This window comes from Palaemon carinicauda, chromosome 39, assembly GCF_036898095.1.
Source record: "Palaemon carinicauda isolate YSFRI2023 chromosome 39, ASM3689809v2, whole genome shotgun sequence".
NCBI lineage: Eukaryota > Metazoa > Arthropoda > Malacostraca > Decapoda > Palaemonidae > Palaemon > Palaemon carinicauda.
Window position 1 is genome coordinate 61,202,505 of NC_090763.1, and position 21,216 is coordinate 61,223,720.

Below are 21,216 nucleotides of genomic sequence, written 5' to 3' on the forward strand. Positions count from 1 at the left end.
TTTGTCTTAGAAAAGAAAGTGACAGCCAAGATCTGAATATTATCATAAGGAGCATTCGCTATCAAATCTTTCATAGTTGAATAGTATATTCAAATAATGTGACAAAATCCACCTTTGAATTACATAATTTTACTTCTTAAAATTATAATTTTTCTGAATAAAAGCAAATAAAAATGAAAATATGTATCAATTACAACATATTTGAGGTAATTTGTCTAATACCTTACATAGAACGCATCTAATGTTACGTGCGTTTGTAGGCGAATTTGTGGTGAGATCACCTGATACTGTGATTGTAAACAAATGAGAACGAGAGTATTCGTTTAGTGGGAGGGATGTACTTATTATTTACTATATTATACGACAGTTCTAAGTAGAAATTGACCGTTGATGTATATTACGTCAGTTTCTAGCGCATATTACTTCGCATTCAGGGCTGCCCAGACCAGTTTCATCGCTTTCGTCATCTAAAATAAAGGTGAAATGACGTACTTTCTTTTCCCCTATAGATTTCATATAGCATTAACTTTCCCAGCCTAGCTCTTGATGCATGTATTTTCACTCATAATAATTTATTCAGTGCTGTGTATTACTAGCACTATGTTTTTGTGTGTAAAATTCTAGAACACGGGACAACATTTGTAATACGAAAAAAAAATTTTCCTACTGTAAAAAGTAAAAAGTGTGCTTTCGACGAATTTGACCTTTATTTCCACTACGAATAGGGCGTACATCCGTTATGGACCATCTTTCCCGACGGGACACATCTGAGAACCTGGGACTTTGGGTATGCGAAAACAGGACAAAATATGATTAATTACTTTCGAGATTTGTAAAACGGTACAGAACCTAACAAACCCACCTAACCTAAGCTAGTAGTTTTCAGGTCACAGACCTAGTTGTGGGGCAAACCCCCAGACCCCCTTCCCAGGTCACAAACTCAATGTAAATGACAAATAGATCCTTACCAGAATTGCACTTGCGACTTTAACCTTTAAGGTATAGCACAATGAGCTTTTTAAGAACATATTCACTACACCAGGAGTACCGTGATAGTCTCCGTGAAATTTTGCTATAACATCGAAATAGCCATGAGCAGCCATCCCACTTTGTTACGTTGGGCTCCATAATGCATACCCGACACTTGACACAGCTACAAAGGAATTGAGTTGTCCTTTTTTTTTTCAATGATAAGGATTGTAAAATATATGCATTTTACAGTGTTAGGAAAAGTTACCCTTAGCTAAGGCTTCATCTTTGATCAACAGGAAAACTGAGGAAATTGGTACCTGTTGCAGTTTTGTTTACTTTTTTATGTGACTGTCTAAATGTTCTACACAACTGACTAGGTGAAAGTGTATAGAATAGGGTAAATTTTTGTATCAAAACAATATCTCTTACGGCTTTAAAAAACGAGTTCACATTGTAATTGTAGGTGTTTTGAACGAGTATGATAATGATTTCTGGCGGAAAGCCATAGTTTTTGAGTTATGGTGGGTCGACTATCGAGTGATAGTAATGAAAAATGGTCAAAACACTGGAGTTTTTGTTTGCCAGGACTTCGGGCTCAAAGAAAACATGACTTTCCATCTCATTTTCTACTGTGTTGTTCGTGCAGCGTTCATCATTCTTCAAATACCTCCATAATTAATTGAAGTAATGATTTAATGTTTTTTGCTCTGCTGTATGCTCGCTTCACTCGCAATTAAACATTATCTCACTGCTCCTATGTTCTGGCAAGCGGACTATGTTTCGCCACACACGTTAGCCCGTGGGCTAGTATTTCGATGTTAATTATCACATATATAAAGTTATAGTTTTATTACGTCGGTTATTATTACTCAGCAATTCATGATAATGGGTTTAAACAAATGTACACGTAATGATTTATTGAAATATCCTAATTAAAATTGTTTTGGGAAAATTTTGTTAATGTAAAATAAAAACTAAAATAGGAGGTGGGTAGTTAAACCTTGTTTAACTAAAGTTTCAACTATTTGTTTTAGCTCCGCCGAAATAACAATACTATATTAAAGAGGTATAGGTTTGTATGCTAGGGAAAATGCAAATGACTCCGAAATTTGTCATATTTTTACCTTGCTTGAAGTTGCTGAATTTGAATTTGTCTAGGTCTAGCCTTGACTTCTTTGTGCCAAATTGCGTGGCTTTACACCGTGGATTACATAAAACTTTCTAATGATTATGGACTGTTTGGGGGAGAAGACAGGAATAAAATAGCAAATCGTGGGTTTTGGAGACTCAAAAATGAATTAATTACACCAACAGGAATTGACAAAAATATTTAGTAATTCCACATTATGGTCGAGTTCTTTGTGATATATTACGTTTTTTTGAACTTGGGAAAAATAATAAAAAAAACATTGATATGTGTATTGAACTTTCAACATAAGAATGTTCAAAGATGAGAACCTGTGGAGTAAATTGAAAATTAATCATATTAGTGCAAAATCAAATACAAATTGATTATCTTGTAAAGCCATTTTATTTTACTATAAACCAGTAGCTGTAAAAATTTTGATACATATGTAGGCTTACTAACTGGCAATAGGGAGTTTTGGTAAGGTATTGGGGATTATGAGCTAGATATCTAGGCTAATTATGTTGGACTTCAGAACTTTTTAACTTAGAAATTCACTCTTGGAATGCATCTTGTTCTTGTTTAGAGGACTTACAAGGAAACCCATGGCAACCATTTAATAAGGTTAAATAAGTATCCAAGTGAGAAACCAATTTTTAGGAGGAGGGAAGATAAATGCAATGCAATACTGTACTTACAAATTCTATGTCACAACATACTGTAGTCACTCCAATGAATTCAACATTTGTATATGACGATAGTTACATTATACAAATAGATATGCATCCTAACCTAACCCAACCCTTACCTGGTCAGGGAGGACCCACACCTAACCTGACCTGGGACACTGTAAATTAATGTAAATTACAGAGATGACCCCTAATCTAACCTAATGCACCAGGTCATTACCTGGTCGGGGGACTGAACCCCTTCCATACATATAAATACTCCATCAAAACTGACTTAAACTTTAAATTATTTTACATTAAAAGAGGGATTCTTAAACTAACTGGTAGGTTTTGCCCTTTAGAACCTGCTCTTCATAGCCTTACCTCGCTTGCTGTAAATTGAATAAAATTAATTGGGTGCATTTTTACTTGTCTTACAACACCATGTTCAGTACGTCAGTCAAAACTAGAAGAAAAAAAATTCTTGATTATTGTATAGTATTCTATTTTAATAAAACTTTATGCTACGTAGTCACAAACATTTTGTAACATGATTGGGCTACTTTGAAGAAAACAGTCATTTTTAAATATTTAACTTAGCCGGTGAATATATAATAGCTACAACTCTGCGGCTTGACAGAAAACACACTCAAAAAACTCGCGAGCGATCGCTATGAAGGTTGCGGGTGTGCCCACCAGCGCCAACTGTCGGCCAGATACCACTCTTGTATGTAAACAAAACCTTCAATTCTTCTCTGTCGACGTTGACGACAAGACGTATTCATACTCGCTGTAGAACCTGGAGTTTTCTTAACATATTTGGTGAAGTACTTCATTTTGGTTTGAGCTTTCGCAGTACAGGTGTTTTATCTTCAACTTAAATCTTGAACTCGTTTTTGGATAGATTTAATTTTTAATGACTTTGGATTGTTTTTTTTTTTTGGACTTTCCTTGACTTTTAAATGGCCGACCCTTCCCTCAGTACGGAAGTGTGTTAAGGCTTTTAGCAATTATCTTATCACGTTATAAATTAATTATAGATTTTCCTCTATATATTTTATATCTCAACCGCCTTTATTAGGCCTCTTCGATTAGCTTTCCATTTATAATAAACATCAAAATAAATTTTAATGATTTGTTTATATGCGACCTTTCCTGAGAGTAGGCGGTCCTAACTTGGAAACCGAAGTTAAACAACGTTGAGCCCTTTCAATCGTAAATAGCTTTGAAAGAGCTAATGATTTAAAACTTATTAAATGAATATTTTTTAATAGATATTTTATGAAAGATTTTCTTTGAATAGTCTTCGTACTGTTTCAAAGATGAACTAACGTTTAGTTTATTTATGCTACGCAGTTTGCGCTCTATCGTTACGATAGAGAGAGAGAGTATCACGGTTTCACTTTGCAGAAAGAGTAAATCGATTCTGACGTTTTGTTCATTCTTCTTTCAAAGCTTAAATGTTTTAAATTCTATTTTAAAGGAACTATTTAATTGAAAAACCTTTCAGTTTTTTCTTTTGGTCAAATAACCTGTTTTTTTGACGAAACGTAAGTGGGCTCTTCTCTTAGGTGCGAAATCAAGAGAGAGAGAGAGAGAGAGAGATAGAGACGGAGGGAGAGAGAGGAGAGAAAACGTTCCGATCTTTATCTCGTCCCAAGCGGGTAACGTTGTTCTCGAGTTACTCTCGTCCCTAGTCTCTGTACGGGGAGAAAGGATAAAACGTTTTTAGTTTTTTATTCTCGTCCCAAGGCAATGTACGGTGAGAGATTGAAAACGTAGTTTTGAATGAACTAGTGTTTAGTCTCTTCCCCAGCCACTGATTTTTTTATCTTAAAATATATTTACTGTTTGTTGCTGGTATTAATGTGCTTACATTATACGACTGATTTCGCAATTACAACCTTTTGATGAGGGTAGAATTGCGTGCTTCAGGTAGAAATCAGTTTTATTCATACCTAATGTGAATTGTTAAAAAATTCGATTTCAGTGAAATAAGTGCAAAACAGAAAATCGTAGTGATAAAGTGATATTGCGCAAAGTGTTATCAGTGTTGCGACCGAGGGTTCGTCTGTTCGTGCCTGTCGTTCGCCTAGTCCGGGACCTCTTGCAAGCTCCCAAGCCCAGGGGAGAAGTAATGTCGTACGACTTATGGGTTCGAGAGGCCTTGATCAGCGAACAGACGTTCCCTCTATGGTATCGGGTGTATCTTACCAAGATCACCCCTACCATAAGGCGAGAGAGACGATTTTCTCCTCGTCATCCGAAGGCTTTTCGCATAAGAAACCGTGGAACAAGGTTTCGAGGCCCTTTAAGCGAAAGTCAGTCCTTTCAGGACAGGTCCAGCGTCCTGGTTTTAACCATTAGGACAGCTCTGACACTATGCAGTCATCGGAAGACTGCTCGCCGCCTAACAAAAGCGTAACAGACTCCGAGAGTCTTTTTGTAGGCAAGGTTTTGCGGTCACAGACGTTACCCTCGTCTCTTACCGCAACCATTCCCGTTGATCCTAAATGGGTTGTACGGCAAGACATGCAGAATAAGCTTGCCTCCCTTATGGAAGACTATTCTGCCGATAAGTCCGTTGAGCCTAGCCGTTTATCTCATCGAGATCCTGGCCTTCAGCCACCCTAACGTTCCTTTGTGCGTCCTGTTGACGTTGGCGTAGCCAAGTCACGTCAGTCAGGTTGTTTAGAACCACACTCGATGCGGTCTCGTGTGGATTTTCAGCCACATTTGGACGTTAGGCCACTTGCTGATGCTCCTGTTGACGTTCAGGACGTTCGCTAACAATCGGAGTTGACTTGTTTTGACGCTGAGCGTCAACCTCCGCTTTCTAGAGTTGTTTTGACTGCTCAGTCTAGGCGGTCAAAGCAGTCTCGAGTGGACGCTGTGCGTCCTCACGCACCTGTTGTTGTTGACAGTTCACAGACTGTCAAGCAGTTACATGACGTTGCGTCCTGGTCTCACGCACCTGTTGTTGTTGACAGTTCACAGACTGTCAAGCAGTTACATGACGTTGCGTCCTGGTCCGCTACTAATGCACCAGTGCGTGTGGGCTCTGCTTGTAAAGCATTGCCACCACGGTAGGTCTCTCCCTTGCTTGAGACTCGGCTATTATCGGACAAGGTTCCTTCAGATGAGGAAGTTGCTGTTCCCCCTCCTACTGATATTCCCTTGAGGACTCTGTCAGACGGAGAGGAGCCTAAAGCTGCTTAGCCCTCTATGGACTTTAAATAAATCATGCTGATTTTTAAGGATCTTTGTCCGGATCTTTTTGTAACTGCTGCTCCTCGTTCGCCTAAACGTCAGAGCTTACACTAGGCCTAGCTACTTCGAAGCCGTTGTTTTATAAGCTAAGCTCTCTCGCTCTTCTAAGAGAGCTTTACGTTTGCTAGGCGACTGGTTTATCACCAGGAGGAGTTTGGGGGAGACAGCCTTTGCTTTCCCTTCTTTTAAACTGGCTTATAGAGCGAGAGTCTGATATGACACGAGAGAAGTTCTCGGCTTGGGAGTTCCTGCCTCTGCCCAGATAGACTTCTCAAACCTCATAGACTCTTCCTGGCGCCTGGCCATGAGACGCTCCAAGATTTTACAGGTCGACTTCATAGCTATTTTCGAGCCTTTGAAGTTTTGCTGTACAATTATGTCATGCATAAACAAGGCTTTCAGGGATGGCTCCAATGATCTGACAGCCACGTTCTCTGCAGGAACAAGTCCCTCAGGGATGGCTCCATGATTTGGCAGCCATGTTCACTGCAGGAGTACGTAAGAGGCAAGTGCGCTCAATGTGTTCAATGTCAAGACAAACTTCACGATGAAGTCTACCAGGCTGTCTTGACAGCATTTATGGAAGGCGACTGGATGGTCTCTCTCGACCTTCAGGAGGCATACTTCCACATTCCTATACACCCGGATTCCCAACCGTTTCTGAGGTTTGTTTACAGGAATGTGGGGTACTGTACCAGTTTCGAGCCCTGTGCTTTGGCCTCAGTCCTGCGCCTCTCGTGTTTACGAGGCTCATGAGGAATGTGGCAAAATCCCTCCATCTATCGGGGATCCGAGCCTCCCTGTACTTGGACGACTGGCTTCTCAGAGCATCGTCCAGTCTTCACTGTCTGCAGGATCTACATTGGACGTTGAGTCTGGCCAGGGAGTTGGGACTTTTGGTCAACCTAAAAGTCCCAACTGATCCCATCCCAGATTATTCTATATTTGGGGATGGAGATTCGCAGTCAAGCCCTGCTCGAAGTCCAACTAATGCTGAAACGAAACGTTTATTCAGTCAGGAGTTGGAACAGTCTCGTAGGGACACTCTCATCCCTGGAGCAGTTTGTCTCACTAGGGAGACTACACCTTCTGCCTCTCCGGTTCCATATAGCCTTTCACTGGAACTAGGACAAGACATTAGAGACGGTATCATTCCCAGTCTCCGAACCAGTAAAGGCATGCCTGAAATGGTGGGACAGCAATATCAGTCTGAGAGAGGGACTATCCCTAGCAGTCAAGAACCCAAACCACGTGTTGTCCTCAGACGCGTCGGATTTGGGTTGGGGTGCGACCCTGGACGGTCGGGAATGCTCGGGTCTGTGGACCTCAAGTCAGAAGAGCATGCACATCAACGGCAAGGAGCTATTAGCAGTCCGCTTGGCCTTGATGATATTAGAAGGCTTCTTCGAAACTTAGTGGTAGAGGCAACTCAGACAACACCACAACTTTGGCGTACATCTCCAAGCAAGGAGGCACACACTCCTTCACGCTGCTCGAGATCGCAAGGGACCTTCTCTTATGGTCAAGAATTCGAGGCATCTCCCTGTTGACGAGATTCATCCAGGGGGACTTGAACGTCTTGGCAGACTGTCTCAGTCGGAGGGGTCAGGTGATACCCACGGAATGGACCCTCCACAATGACGTGGGCAAGAGTCTTTGGGCTACTTGGGGTCAACCCACCATAGACCTCTTTGCCTCCTCGTTGACCAAAAGGTTACCAATCTATTGCTCTCCAGTCCTAGATACAGAAGCAATCTACATAGACGCGTTTCTACTGGATTGGTCTTTTCTGGACTTATATGCATTCCCACCATTCAAGATAGTCAACAAGGTACTGCAGAAGTTCGCCTCTCACGAAGGGACAAGGTTGACGTTGGTTGCTACCCTCTGGCCCGCGAGAGAGTGGTGCACCGAGGTACTTCAATGGCTGGTAGACTTTCCAAGAAGTCTTCCTCTAACGGTAGATCTGTTACGTCAGCCCCACGTAAAGAATGTCCATCAAAGCCTCCCCGCTCTTCGTCTGACTTCCTTCAGACTATCGAAAGACTCTCAAGAGCTAGAGGCTTTTCGAAGGAGGCAGCCAGTGCGATTGCAAGAGCTAGGAGAGCTTCTACCATTAGAGTATACCAGTCGAAGTGGGAAGTCTTTCGAGACTGGTGCAAGTCAGCATCTGTGTCCTCGTCCAGTACCTCTGTAGCCCAAATCGCAGATTTTCTTTTACATCTGAGAAAGGTTCACTCCCTTTCAGCTCCCACGATTAAGGGCTACAGGAGCATGTTGGCTTCGGTCTTTCGACATAGAGGCTTAGATCTTTCCAACAATAAAGATCTCCAAGATCTCCTTAAGTCTTTCGAGACCTCTAAGGAACGTCGTTTGGCAACTCCTGGATGGAACTTAGACGTGGTCCTAAGGTTCCTCATGTCAGACAGGTTTGAGCCATTACATTCAGCCTCCCTGAAGGATCTCACCCTCAAGACACTTTTCCTAGTGTGCTTGGCTTCGGCTAAAAGGGTCAATGAACTTCATGCCTTCAGTAAGAACATCGGCTTTTCTACAGAAAAAAGCCACTTGTTCACTTCAACTTGGTTTCCTGGCCAAAAATGAACTGCCTTCTCGTCCTTGGCCTAAATCTTTTGATATTCCTTGCTTATCAGAGATCGTAGGCAACGAACTGGAAAGAGTATTATGTCCTGTTAGAGCTCTTAAGTTCGATTTAGCTCGTACTAAGTCATTACAGTGAACCCTCGCTACTTCGCGGTTCGACCATCGCGGATTCACCACTTCGCGGATTTTTTCCATAACCCATATATATACAGTAATATATATATATATATATATATATATATATATATATATATATGTATGCATGTATTTATGTATATATGTAGGTATGTATATGTGTATACATATATATATATATATATATATATATATATATATATATATATATATATATATATATATATATATATATATATATATATATATATATATATATATATATACATATATATATATATATATATATATATATATATATATATATATATAATATATATATATATATATATATATATATCTAAAGTAGGAAGATGTGATGTAGTTCTAAGGGAAAAGTATGGGAAATATGTCTGGGTAATAAGCAAAGCTCTACCTCCAGTTTGTTTCTACATTATGATCAGAGATAAATGTAAACAAAACATTGGTTGCCATTTTTTATCGTGCTTTTTAGCATGTTTAGGAAATGCATGATATAAAATCACCTTTAATATTTGTGCCTGTTTTAGTTTAGGGTACTGTAGTACATGCATTAAGTGTTCTGTACATTAACAGTACTACGTACAAGGGAAGGTTTTAAAAGTCTGAATATACATGTTGAATAAATAGGTAAATATGGTGTCACTACTTCGCGGATTTTCACCTATCGCGGCCGCGACTGGAACCTATCTACCGCGATAAACGAGGGTTCACTGTACGAGGGAAATCTGAGGCATTATGGTGCTCAGTTAAGAAACCTTCATTGCCTATGTCAAAGAATGCTTTGTCATATTTTATCAGATTTTTTTAATACGAGAAACTCATTCTCACTTGAATGAGAAAGACCGATGTTTGCTTAAGGTTAAGACGCACGAAGTTAGAGATATAGCAACCTCCGTGGCCTTCAAGCAAAATAAATCTCTGCAAGTATTATGGACGCGACTTTTTGGAGAAGCAAGTCAGTGTTCGCGTCATTTTACTTAAAAGATGTCCAGACTCTTTACGAGGACTGCTACACACTGGGTCCATTCGTTGCAGCGAGTGCAGTAGTGGGTGAGGGTTCTACCACTACACTTCCCTGATTCCAATATCCTTTTAATCTGTCTCTTGAAATGTTTTTAATATTGTTTTATGGGTTGTTCGGAAGGCTAAGAAGCCTTTCGCATCCTGGTTGATTTGGCGGGTGGTCAAAGTCATTTCTTGAGAGCGCTCAGATTAGGGGTTTGATGAGGTCCTATTGTATGGGTTGCAACCCTTGATACTTCAGCTCCTGGGAGTCTTTCAGCATCCTAAGAGGATCGCTGGGCTCCGTGAGGAAGACAGACTTACAAGGCAGAGTAATCGTCTAAGTCAACTTCCTTACCAGGTACCTATATATTTTGGTTTTGTTATATTGATAACTGTCAAAATGAAAAAACTCTTAGCTTATACGCTGTAAACATAATTAACTCTGGTCTCTACCCACCTCCTTGGGTGTGAATCTGCTATTATATATTCACCGGCTAAGTTAAATATTTAAAAATGATATTTTAATTATAAAATAAATTTTTGAATATACTTACCCGGTGAATATATAATTTAAATGACCCTCCCTTCCTCCCCAATAGAGACGCAGCGGGACGAGAAGAATTGAAGGTTTTGTTTACATACAAGAGTGGTATCTGGCCGACAGTTGGCGCTGGTGGGCACACCCGCAACCTTCATAGCGATCGCTCGCGAGTTTTTTGAGTGTGTTTTCTGTCGAGCCGCAGAGTTGCAGCTATTATATATTCACCGGGTAAGTATATTCAAAAATTTATTTTATAATTAAAATATCATATTGCATAATGCACTCGTTCATAATTCATTTACACAGCATTTTTTCCTTTTAACATTTCACTGTATTTTATATTAATTCAATTTTCTTTTATTGGTAGGAAATGAATAATAGTCACAGAAGACAAAACAGTCGAGGAAGATCAACAGTTTTAAAGGTAAGATATTTCAGATTTACATTACAGTACAGTACCTAATTGTACAAATTAATAGAAATAAGAGTAATGTTTACAAGGGTAAGAGGCAAAATTTGTGGTTTATAACTGAATTTGTATGTAGAGTAATATACTTCCCTATATCATTGAAAAACGATTGTCTTTTATAACTTTTATATCATCAGCAAGAAACAGATATTTTGTACATTCAGTATCTCTTACTGTACTTTCAAATATCAATCCATCAATATTCAAATACAGTAGAATATTTTGTATGTTATCTCTTGCTGTACTTTCAAATATCAATCCATCAATAGGAAGTTCTGCTTCTTCCTCAAGGGAGAAAGTTTTACGGTTCAAAGTTTTCTGCTTCAGATTGTCAACCCCCACCCCCCACCCCCCGTGTTCACCCATGTGTTCACACTAGTCTTGTCTTGGGCACATGTCAAGGGCATTCGTCTACTGAGGTACCCAGACAATTGGTTGATCCTGTCCTCTTAGAGACAGTTCTTTCAACATTGGCATGAGCTTCTCTCCTTTTACCTCAATCTGGGTATCGTAGTAGGTCTAGAAAAGTCCAACCTCATACCCTAGCAGAGGACGGAGTACCTGGGAATGTTGATAGATACCTAAGTAACGGGGTCTTCCTACTGGACGATTGCATTAGCAGACTCGGGAAAGTAGCGCAACCATTTGTGTCCCAGCAACAATTACAGTACCATCTTGACAATGGCAATGGCTACTTGGACACCACTCATCCTTGGAGAAGCTTGTTCAACATGGGCTCCTCCACCAGAGGTCCCTTCAGTGGTGCCTTAAGAAACACTGGTCAACAGCCACTAACCCACCTCTTCACCTGCCTCTAGTAGAACAAGAGGTAAGGGATAATCTAATCTGGTGGCTAAAGGATACGTACCTCATCAAGAGACTTTCCTTAACGTCCCCTCCTTCAGAAATGCTGCTGTTCAGAAGCATCAAAGGAGAAATGGGGAGAATAACTTAGGAATCAAACCAGATTGGGGTGCTGGCCCAAGGAAGTTAAGAGCCTGCGCATCAGCCTGTTGTAGTTGAAGGCAGCACTCCTGGCGCTGTGAGCATTGCAATAACGTTTGAGGGGACACTCAGTAGCGTTGATGAGTGACGACACTACTATTGTCACAGCACCTCTGTGAGTTGGTAAAGAGGGCTCACTCTTGGGCACTAGGCAACGTAGTGGAGCTGTCGGCATGATTCATCATGTACAAAAGGAATGCAATCGCTGACAAGCTCAGTCAACAGGGACAACTGTTATGAGCAGAGTAGTCCTTTTATCCTCTAGTGGTGAAGAGTCTTTTGACTTTGCGGGGTTCCCCGTCAATTGACATGTTCGCCAGGGGCCTCAACAGAAAATTGCATGTGTTCTGTTTGCCAGTCCTGGACCTATCACCTGCACTTAAGGATACATTTCAACATCTGTGGGACAGTCTCCAACACTATGCTTTTCCACCCTTTTGCCTGAATTGAAGGGTAGTTAAATAGATAATGATTACCCAGAACCTCAGATTAACCTTAGAATAAAGTGACCCAAATGAGCACATGCCAAATAGTACCCAAACATAATGATGCTCCTAATTGAAGAACCAAGAGAACTACCCCACTAGCCCAATCTGCTTTGTCACCCACACCTGCAGAGGTACCGTAAATTGGACCCATCCCTATCACTTTATTGGTGGAGACTATCAAGCATCTCCTCCAATTGAGAGGCTTTTTGTGAGGCCCTGGTTGGGAGATATCAGGGTATCTTTGAAATTCCTCAGCAGCAGTCTACCAGGCAAAGGGGACACTTCTGTGATTGGTGCCCTAGAAGGGATACTTTTGCGGTCATTGCCTCTGTTCAATTGATTGCGAAGTTTCTCATCTACCTTCGCCAAGAGAACCCCTTCTCAGTCTCAGCGGAGAAAAGCTATCGCTCAGTCTTGGGCTCACTTTTTAAACTGAAAGGTGTAGACCTTTCCTCATCTTGAGAATGGTTGATACTAATGAGGAGAAATCATTTCCTCCAAAGGAACTCAGACCACTGGCATGGAATGTCACTAGAGTTTTAAGGTCTTTAAAGATAGCCCTGTATGAATCTCACAGGACAAGAAGCATCTCTTCTAAGATAGTGGTCACTACGTGTTTATGGATAAAAGTAAGAATGTCAGGCTTTTTTTTCTTTTTCTTGTCACCCTTTCTTGGGGGCAGCAGTTGTGCCATTATTCACTGGAATGAACATTTATGTGGGTAAGCTACCATACTGAGTAAATATTCTTCATAAGGAGACAAGTATTTCCCTCCCGCATTTTCCTGCAAGGATAGGAATGTGAGCCCGTCACTTTTAATAGCAATACATTTCAGATTGTAAATTCTGATAAGGATATACAGTGATACCTCTGGATACGAAAGTTTCTGCTTACGAAAAATTCAGGATACGAAAAGCGATTCGAAGATTTTTATGCCCCAGTATACGAATAAAATTTCAGGATACGAAAACCTTACGAGATCCCAACTTGTCGCCGAGAGTAATTTTAAAAAGCACGCGCCGCCAGACTTTGAACTTGGGTAGACTCACTTACAGCCTCCCGCTCACCCATTGGTTATCTCCCTACTCAGATGCTAGCTGACGCCATAAGATCCTGCTTTCCTATTGGTCGGCAACTATCCCAGCTTGCTTACGCACGGGCGTTCATCTCTCTCTCTCTCTTTTCGTTCCGACCGCGGTATCGTTAACAGACATTGTGTGCTTTCGCTTGTTTGACGTAGTATTAAATACTGTACAGTACATTCGTACGCCACGTGTTATCGTTGTTAAACATTCGTTACTGTGCACTGTACTGTATTAGTGTTTACTATACATAGTGCTGTATATAACGTACGTAGTGTATTATATTACGTATTACTGTAGCCATGGGTCCCAAGAATGTTGCTGAAGGAAAGAAGAAGAAGACGATGCTCTCGATGGAGACGAAACTTGAAATCGTAAAAAAGTACGAGTCTGGCATGCGTTTAAGTGCGATCGCCAAGGGGTATGGCCGGAATCCGTCTACGATAGGCACCATCCTGAAGCAGAAGGCGGCCATCAAAGCAGCGGCACCTTCTAAGGGCGTCACTATTTTCTCCAACAAGAGAACCCACGTGCATGACGAGATGGAGAGGCTGCTGCTTGTGTGGATCAAAGACAAAGAGATCTCAGGAGACACCATCACTGAGACTACAATTTGCCAGAAGGCCTCCGCCATTTTCGGTGATCTCGTGCGTTCTCAGGCCGAAGAAGGGGCAGGAGAAGGAACATCCCAGCAGGAACCCCCCAGCAGGAACCCCCAGAGTTCAAGGCTTCTCGGGGGTGGTTCGAGAAATTCAAGAAAAGGACTGGCATTCATTCAGTGGTACGGCATGGGGAGGCAGCCAGCTCGGACACGAAGGCCGCTGAAGCCTTTGTTAAAACGTTTGACGAGTTGACTCTGCAGGAAGGCTACAGTTCGCAGCAAGTTTTCAATTGCGACGAAACTGGGCTTTTCTGGAAGAAAATGCCTCGTCGGACGTTCATAACGGCGGAGAAGAGGCTACCCGGACATAAGCCCATGAAGGACAGGCTTACCCTTGCTTTTTGTGCAAATGCCAGTGGGGACTGCAAGATAAAGCCCCTGCTGGTGTACCATTCTGAAAATCCCCGAGCCTTCAAAGCCCACAAAGTCATCAAGGAGAACCTTTCCGTGATGTGGAGGGCGAATGGTAAAGCCTGGGTAACGAGGCAACTTTTCATTGATTGGGTGAATGTCTGCTTCGGTCCCACTGTCCGAAAATATTTGGAAGAAAAGCTCCTCCCTATGAAATGTCTGCTGGTGTTGGACAATGCTCCAGCTCACCCTCCTGGCCTCGAGGAATATCTTCTAGCCGAGTATTCCTTCATAAAGGTCCTGTATCTACCGCCTAACACCACCCCTCTCCTCCAGCCCATGGACCAGCAAGTTATTTCAAATTTTAAAAAATTGTACACAAAGCATCTCTTCCAGAGATGTTTCCAAGTCACAGAGAGTACAAACCTCACTCTGCGTGAATTCTGGAAAGATCACTTTAATATCGTGATATGCCTCAAACTCATCGATCTCGCTTGGCAGGAAGTTTCGAGGCGTACCCTGAACTCATCTTGGAGGAAGCTGTGGCCTGATGCTGTCTCTGCACGAGACTTCGAGGAGTTCGGGAAGCCTGGAGGCGAAGCCGAGATCGTTGACGATCCTGAACCCATTCAGCAGTCTGAGGTGGCTGACATCGTACATCTTGGTACGTCCATGGGGCTGGAAGTTAGCACCGAGGATATAGATGAACTTATCGAGGAGCACCACGAGGAGTTGACGACGGACGACCTGAAGGAGTTGGAGACGATGCAAATGAGTGTTGTTCAAGAGCAGTTCTCTAGCGGTGATAAGGAGGATGTTACACCTTTGAAAACGGCAGACATTAAGGAAATTCTCGCATGTTTCCATAAAATGGCAGACTACGTCGAAAAGGAACATCCAGAAAAAGTTTATACCAACCGTGCGCTTCAGCACTGCAATGACGTTTGCCTAACGCATTTTAGAAATGTGTTGAAAAGTAGGCAGAAACAAGCTTCAATGGATAGTTTCTTATTAAAGAGGCCAGCGGTATTAGTAGGCCAAGACGAAGGTGAAAGTGAAGAAAAGAAACAGAAAAGAGGAAGTGATGAAGAAGTAGAAGGTGAAAGTAAAGAAAAGAAACAGATAAAAGAAAGTGATGAAGAAGTAGAAGAAATTTAGAAAATATGAAAAATGTAAAGTTATAAAAAACCCAAAAAAAAATTCAATTTTAAGTTTTATGTTAACGTTAAGTGTTAAAGTAATTTTTTCTTTCATTTTATAGTTTTCTATACGTAATGATAAGTGTTAATTATTTCTGCCATTTTTTTATTTCGTAAAGTTTAAGTGTTAATGTGTTAAGTGTGTAAATTACTGTACGTAGTCTGTCACTTGTTACGTTTTCTGCCTTATGCCATCCTCCTCTGCCGCGACTTCGCTATCGGACATCGTCTCAATCAAAAGGTAAGTTTCAACTTTTTTGTTACACTAATTAACTGTAACCTTTTTTTCAGGGTATCAATCCTTAATTTAGGTGTACGTACAGGTGACTTTTAAATATTAAACTTAGCCGGTGAATACAGTATATAAATAGCTGACGTCTCCGTCGGTCGACAGATTCCAAAAACTCGCGAGCGATCGCCATGAAGGATGCCGGGTGTGCCCACCAGCGCCGACTATCGGCCAGATACCGCATATACTTCTCAACCAAACCAGTTTTTCTCTGTCGGTGTTAAAGACAACACTGATTCCGCTCGCGCTTGACCTCGAGTTTTCTACCGATTGGTGAAGTACTTGGTTTTGGTCTTATTGCTTTCGCTGTGTTGGATTATTCAATACTATCTTCAAAAGAAATACTTTTGAAAGGAGAGGAAAAGTTTTTGCCCTTGCTTTTTTAATCTCGCTCTGGTTTTTCCATAGAGAAAAGATGGCCGACCCTTCCCTCAGTGTACGGAAGTGTGTTAAAGGCTTTTAGTAATTATTTTATCACTTTATAAATTATAGTTGATATTTATAGATTTACCTCTATATTTTTTATATCTCACTCGCCTTTATTAGGCCTCTTCGATTAGCTTTCCATTTATACTAAACATCGAAATAAATTTTATGTTTTTGTTTATATGCGGCCTTTACCTATTCTTTGTAGGCGGTCCTAACTTGGAAAACGAAGTTAAACAACGTTGAGCCCATTCAACTTTTATTTTTGTTTAGATTAAAACAGTTGCTCTGTAAGAGTGATGAGATGAATATTTTTAGAAAATATTTTAAGAAATTTATTCTTTGAATAGTCTTCGTACTGTTTTTCAAAGATGAACTAACGTTTGGTTTATTTATGCTACGCAGTTTGCGCTCTATCGTTATGATAGAGAAAGAGAGAATCAAGGTTTCATTTTGCAGAAAGAGTAAATCGATTTTGACGTTTTGTTCATTCTTCTTTCAACCTGAGGTTTTTTAGATACTAATTTAAAGGAACATGTTAATTTTCAATTTCTGAGTCCTTTCAGTTTTTTCCTTTAGTCATATAACCTGTTATTGACGAAGGGTGAGTGGGCCATTCTCTTGTGAGTGACAAGAGAGAGAGAGAGAGAGAGAGAGAGAGAGAGAGAGAGAGAGAGAGAGAGAGAGAGAGAGAGAGAGCGATCCGATCTTTATTCTCGTCCCAAGTCTCTGTACAAGGAGTTTGGGAGCGAGTAACGTTGTTCTCGCTTCAGTTTTTTACTCTCGTCCCAAGTCTCTGTACGGGGAGAGAGGATAAAACGTTTTAGTTTTTATTCTCGTCCCAAGGCACTGTACGGTGAGAGATTGAAAACGTAGTCCTTAGTGAACTAGTGTTTAGTCTCATCCCCAGTTACTGATCTTTTTAACTTTATATATTTCCGTTTTATTCGATATATATATGTATACTGTATGTTTATTGAGTTTTGCATGTGTGTTTCATTTTGTACTAATGTGCTTACATTATACGACTCATTTCGCAATTCTAATCTTTTGATTTAAGGGAGAATTGCGTGCTTTAGGTAGAAATCAGTTTTATTCATGTCTAATGTGAAATTATTAAAAAATGTGATATCAGTGAAGTAAGTGCAAAAAACATGTTCTGTGTTGCGGAGGGTTTGTTTGTTCGTGCTTGTCACTTGCCTAGTCCGAGACCTCTTTCAGGCTCCCCTGCACCAGGGAGAAGGAATGTCGTAGGACCTAAGGGAGTGAGGAATGTAAACCAACGAACAGACGTTCCCTCAAAGGTATCAGACGTTGCTCGTCAAGCATGTCCTTGCCATAAGACAGGAAAGACGAAGTTTCTCCTCGTCTTCCAATGATTCGTCTCTTTAAAAGCCTGGGCGTAAAGTTTCGAGACGTTTGAAACGTTTATTAGTTCCTTCAGAACAAGTTCAACGTCTTAGCTGTAGTCATCATAAGAGTCCCGTTCATAGCGATGACGTTCATGTACAGACGTTTCTGCCACAGACTCGACGTGACGTTGAGCGGTAGACACCGTAGACACAACGTGACGTCGAGTGTCAGTCACCGTAGTCATGATATAGCATCGATCAGCAGTCACCGCTGTTACTACGTGACGTTTGAACGTCAGCCACCGCAGTCACAGCGTGACGTTGAGCTGCAGACACCGCAGACACGACGTGACGTTGAGCGGTAGACACCGTAGACATGACGTGACGTCGAGGGTCAGTCATCGTAGTCACGATATAGCATCGAACAGCAGTCACCGCTGTTACTACGGGACGTTTGAACGTCAGTTACTTCTGTCACGACGTGTAGTAGAATAACATTCTCTGCAGTCACAACGTGACATCGTCCCTCCAACTTTAACTTCTGTTCATATACAAGTTGATGTAGCCTGTCAGGCTTTTCCTTCACGTCATTCTGAATATAAATCTCCTTCTCGCAAGACTTTAGATTTATCAGATGATGTGCCTTCTGAAGTTGATGACCCCCTTTCAACTAATGTACCTTTGGAGAGTCATTCAGAAGAGGAGTAACCTAGGGTGGTCCAACAATCCCTTGTTTTTTAATTATGAATTTCTTTAGTGAAATTTTGTCCTACTCGTTTTGTAACGGCTGCTTCGCCGTCTGAGTTTACTCTTGGCATGACTTTCTTCGACTCCTACATTTACGAAGTCAGTTCTCTCTTGTTCTTCCAAGAGGGCCATGCTCTTACTGGGAGACTGGTTGGAATCCAGGAGAAGTTTAGGAAAGTCTGCTTTTGCTTTTCCTCCTTCTTAATTAGCTTCTCGCTCGGGCGTCTGGTGTGACACAGGAGAAGCTCGAGGAGAAGTTCTCGGCTTGGGAGTACCTGCCTCTGCCCAGGGAGACTTCTTAAGCCTAGTGGACTCTCCTCGTCGTCTAGCCATGAGACGCTCCAAGATTTTATGGTCTGCTTCAGAGCTAGACCATCTCCTGTTAGGAGTTTTTTCGAGTGTTTGAAGTTTTTTATTTGTTGGATTGGTCACTGGGAGCCTTAAGTAAGAAGGTCTCTCCAATTGTCCATGTATTGCTGTACAATTATGTCATGCATGAACAAGGCTATCAGGGATGGCTCCAATGATCTGGCAGCCACGTTCACTGCAGGAACAAGGCTATCAGGGATGGCTCCAATGATCTGGCAGCCACGTTCACTGCAGGAGTACTTAAGATGTAAGTGCGCTCAATGTGTTCATTGTCAAGACAAAGTTCACGATGAAGACTACCAAATCTGTCTTGGCAGCAGTAAGGGAAGGCGACTGGATGGTCTCTCTCGACCTTCAGGATGCATACTTCTACATCCCGATTCATCCAAACTTTCAACAACATCTGAGGTTTGTGGACGGGAAAGTAATGTACCAATTTCGAGCACTGCTTCGGCCTCATTCCTGCTCCTCTTGTTTTTACAAGGCCCTTGCAAAATGTAGCAGGCTTTCTACATTTTTTGAGGATTCAGAGCCTCCCTTTATTTTGACGACTGGCTAATCAGGGCGTCGTCATTAAATCGCTGTCTGGAGAGCCTCTAATGGACATTAGACCTAACCAAGGAGCTAGGTCTCATAGTGAACGTAGAGAAGTCGTAACTTACAGTACTCCATCCCAGACTATTCTTTATTTGGGAATGGAGATACAGTGTCGGATTTTTCGGGCCTTTTCGTCTCCCACAAGAATGGAACAAGCTCTGTTAAAAGTCCTTCACTTGCAAGAGAAAAACAGTTGCTTTGTAAGAGTTTGAACGAGCCTCGTGGGAACTCTTTCATCGCTGGGGAGACTCAACCTTTGCCCTCTCCAATTTCACCTAAACCATTGGAACAAGGAGAAGGGCTTAGAGAGTATCTCTTTCCCAATCTCCAACTCAGTCTAGACATGTCTGACTTGGTGGGACAGCAACATCAGACTTCAAGAAGGTCTTTCTCTTGCGATCAAGAACCCAAACCATGTGTTGTATTCAGATGCATCGGATTTGGGTTAGGGAGCTCCGCTGAACAGTCTGGAATGCTCGGGTCATTGGTCCACGGATCAGAAGGAACTCCATTTAAGGCAAGTAACATCTCTCCTTTGGCGAGATTTGTGCAAGGAAAAATGAATGTCTTGGCGGACTGCCTCAGCAGAAGAGGACAAGTCATCTCCATGGAGTGGACGTTGCATAAGACTGTGTGCGAGAAGCTATGGATGACATGGGGTCAACCCACCATAGATCTTTTTGCGGCTTCACTGACAAAGAGGCTCTCGACTTACTGCTTTCCAGTTCCAGAGGCAGCCCACATAGACGCTTTCCTGCTGGACTGGTCTCACCTGGACGTTTATGCCTTTCCACCTTTCAAGATCCTAAACAAGGTGCTGCAGAAGTTCACCTCTCACGAAGGGACCAGGTTGACGTTGGTTGCTCCACTCTGGCCCGCGAGAGAGTGGTTCACAGAGGTACTTCTATGGCTGGTAGACGTTCCAAGAAGTCTGCCGTTACGGATGGATCTCTTGCGACAGCCTCACGTAAAGAGATTTCATCAAAGCCTCCCCACGCTTCGTCTAACTGCCTTCAGACTATCGAAAGACTTGAGCTCGAGGGTTTTTGAAGGAGGCAGCTAGAGCGATCGCGAGGGCTAGAAGATCCTCTACCATCAGGATCTATCAGTCGAAATGGGAGGTATTTAGAGACTGGTGCAAGTCTTCCTCTATTTCCTCTTCCAAGGGCCTCTGTAGCGCAGATTGCAGATTTTCTGCTTTATCTGAGAATCGGTTGCTCCCTCTCTGCATCCACCATTAAAGGCTACAGAAGCATGTTAGCTTCTGTTTTCAGGCATAAGGGTTTGGATCTTTCTAATAACAAAGATCTCCAAGACCTGCTTAAGTCTTTCGAGACTTCCAAGGAGCGTCATATTTCGACTCCTGCTTGGAACTTGGACGTGGTCCTACAGTTCCTTATGTCAGACAGGTTTGAACCATTAAATTCAGCCTCCCTGAAGGATCTTACCCTCAAGACACTTTTTTTTGGTGAGCTTGGCTTCGGCTAAAAGGGTTAGTGAGATACATGCTTTTAGCAAGAATGTCGGCTTCTCCGCTAATAAAGCAGTATGCGCTCTTCAACTTGGTTTTTTGGCCAAGAATGAACTTCCGTCTCGTCCTTGGCCTAAATCATTTGAAATCCCCAGTCTTTCTGAGATTGTGGGGAATGAAGTTGAAAGAGTGCTGTGCCCCGTTAGAGCTCTTAAATTTTGTTTATCCAGAACTAAACCGCGACGAGGTTGTTCAGAGGCTTTATGGTGCTCCGTTAAAAAGCCCTCTTTGCCCATGTCTAAGAATGCGTGGTCTTATTTTATTAGACTTTTGATTCGGGAGGCACACACTCATTTAAGTGAGAAGGA

At 41.8% G+C, this 21,216-nt stretch overlaps 1 protein-coding gene across 1 annotated transcript in view; it reads left to right on the top strand.

Moving 5' to 3' along the window:
• Positions 1 to 273: 273 nt before the first annotated feature.
• The window catches only part of LOC137630885 (ras-related protein Rab-9A-like), a 48,080-nt gene continuing 27,137 nt past the window's right edge, over positions 274 to 21,216 (top strand). The window contains exons 1-2 of the mRNA XM_068362418.1: positions 274 to 478; positions 10,710 to 10,766. Coding sequence (XP_068218519.1) covers positions 10,713 to 10,766 — 54 coding nt within the window. The 5' untranslated portion in view covers positions 274 to 478; positions 10,710 to 10,712. The remainder of the gene's footprint in view (positions 479 to 10,709; positions 10,767 to 21,216) is intronic.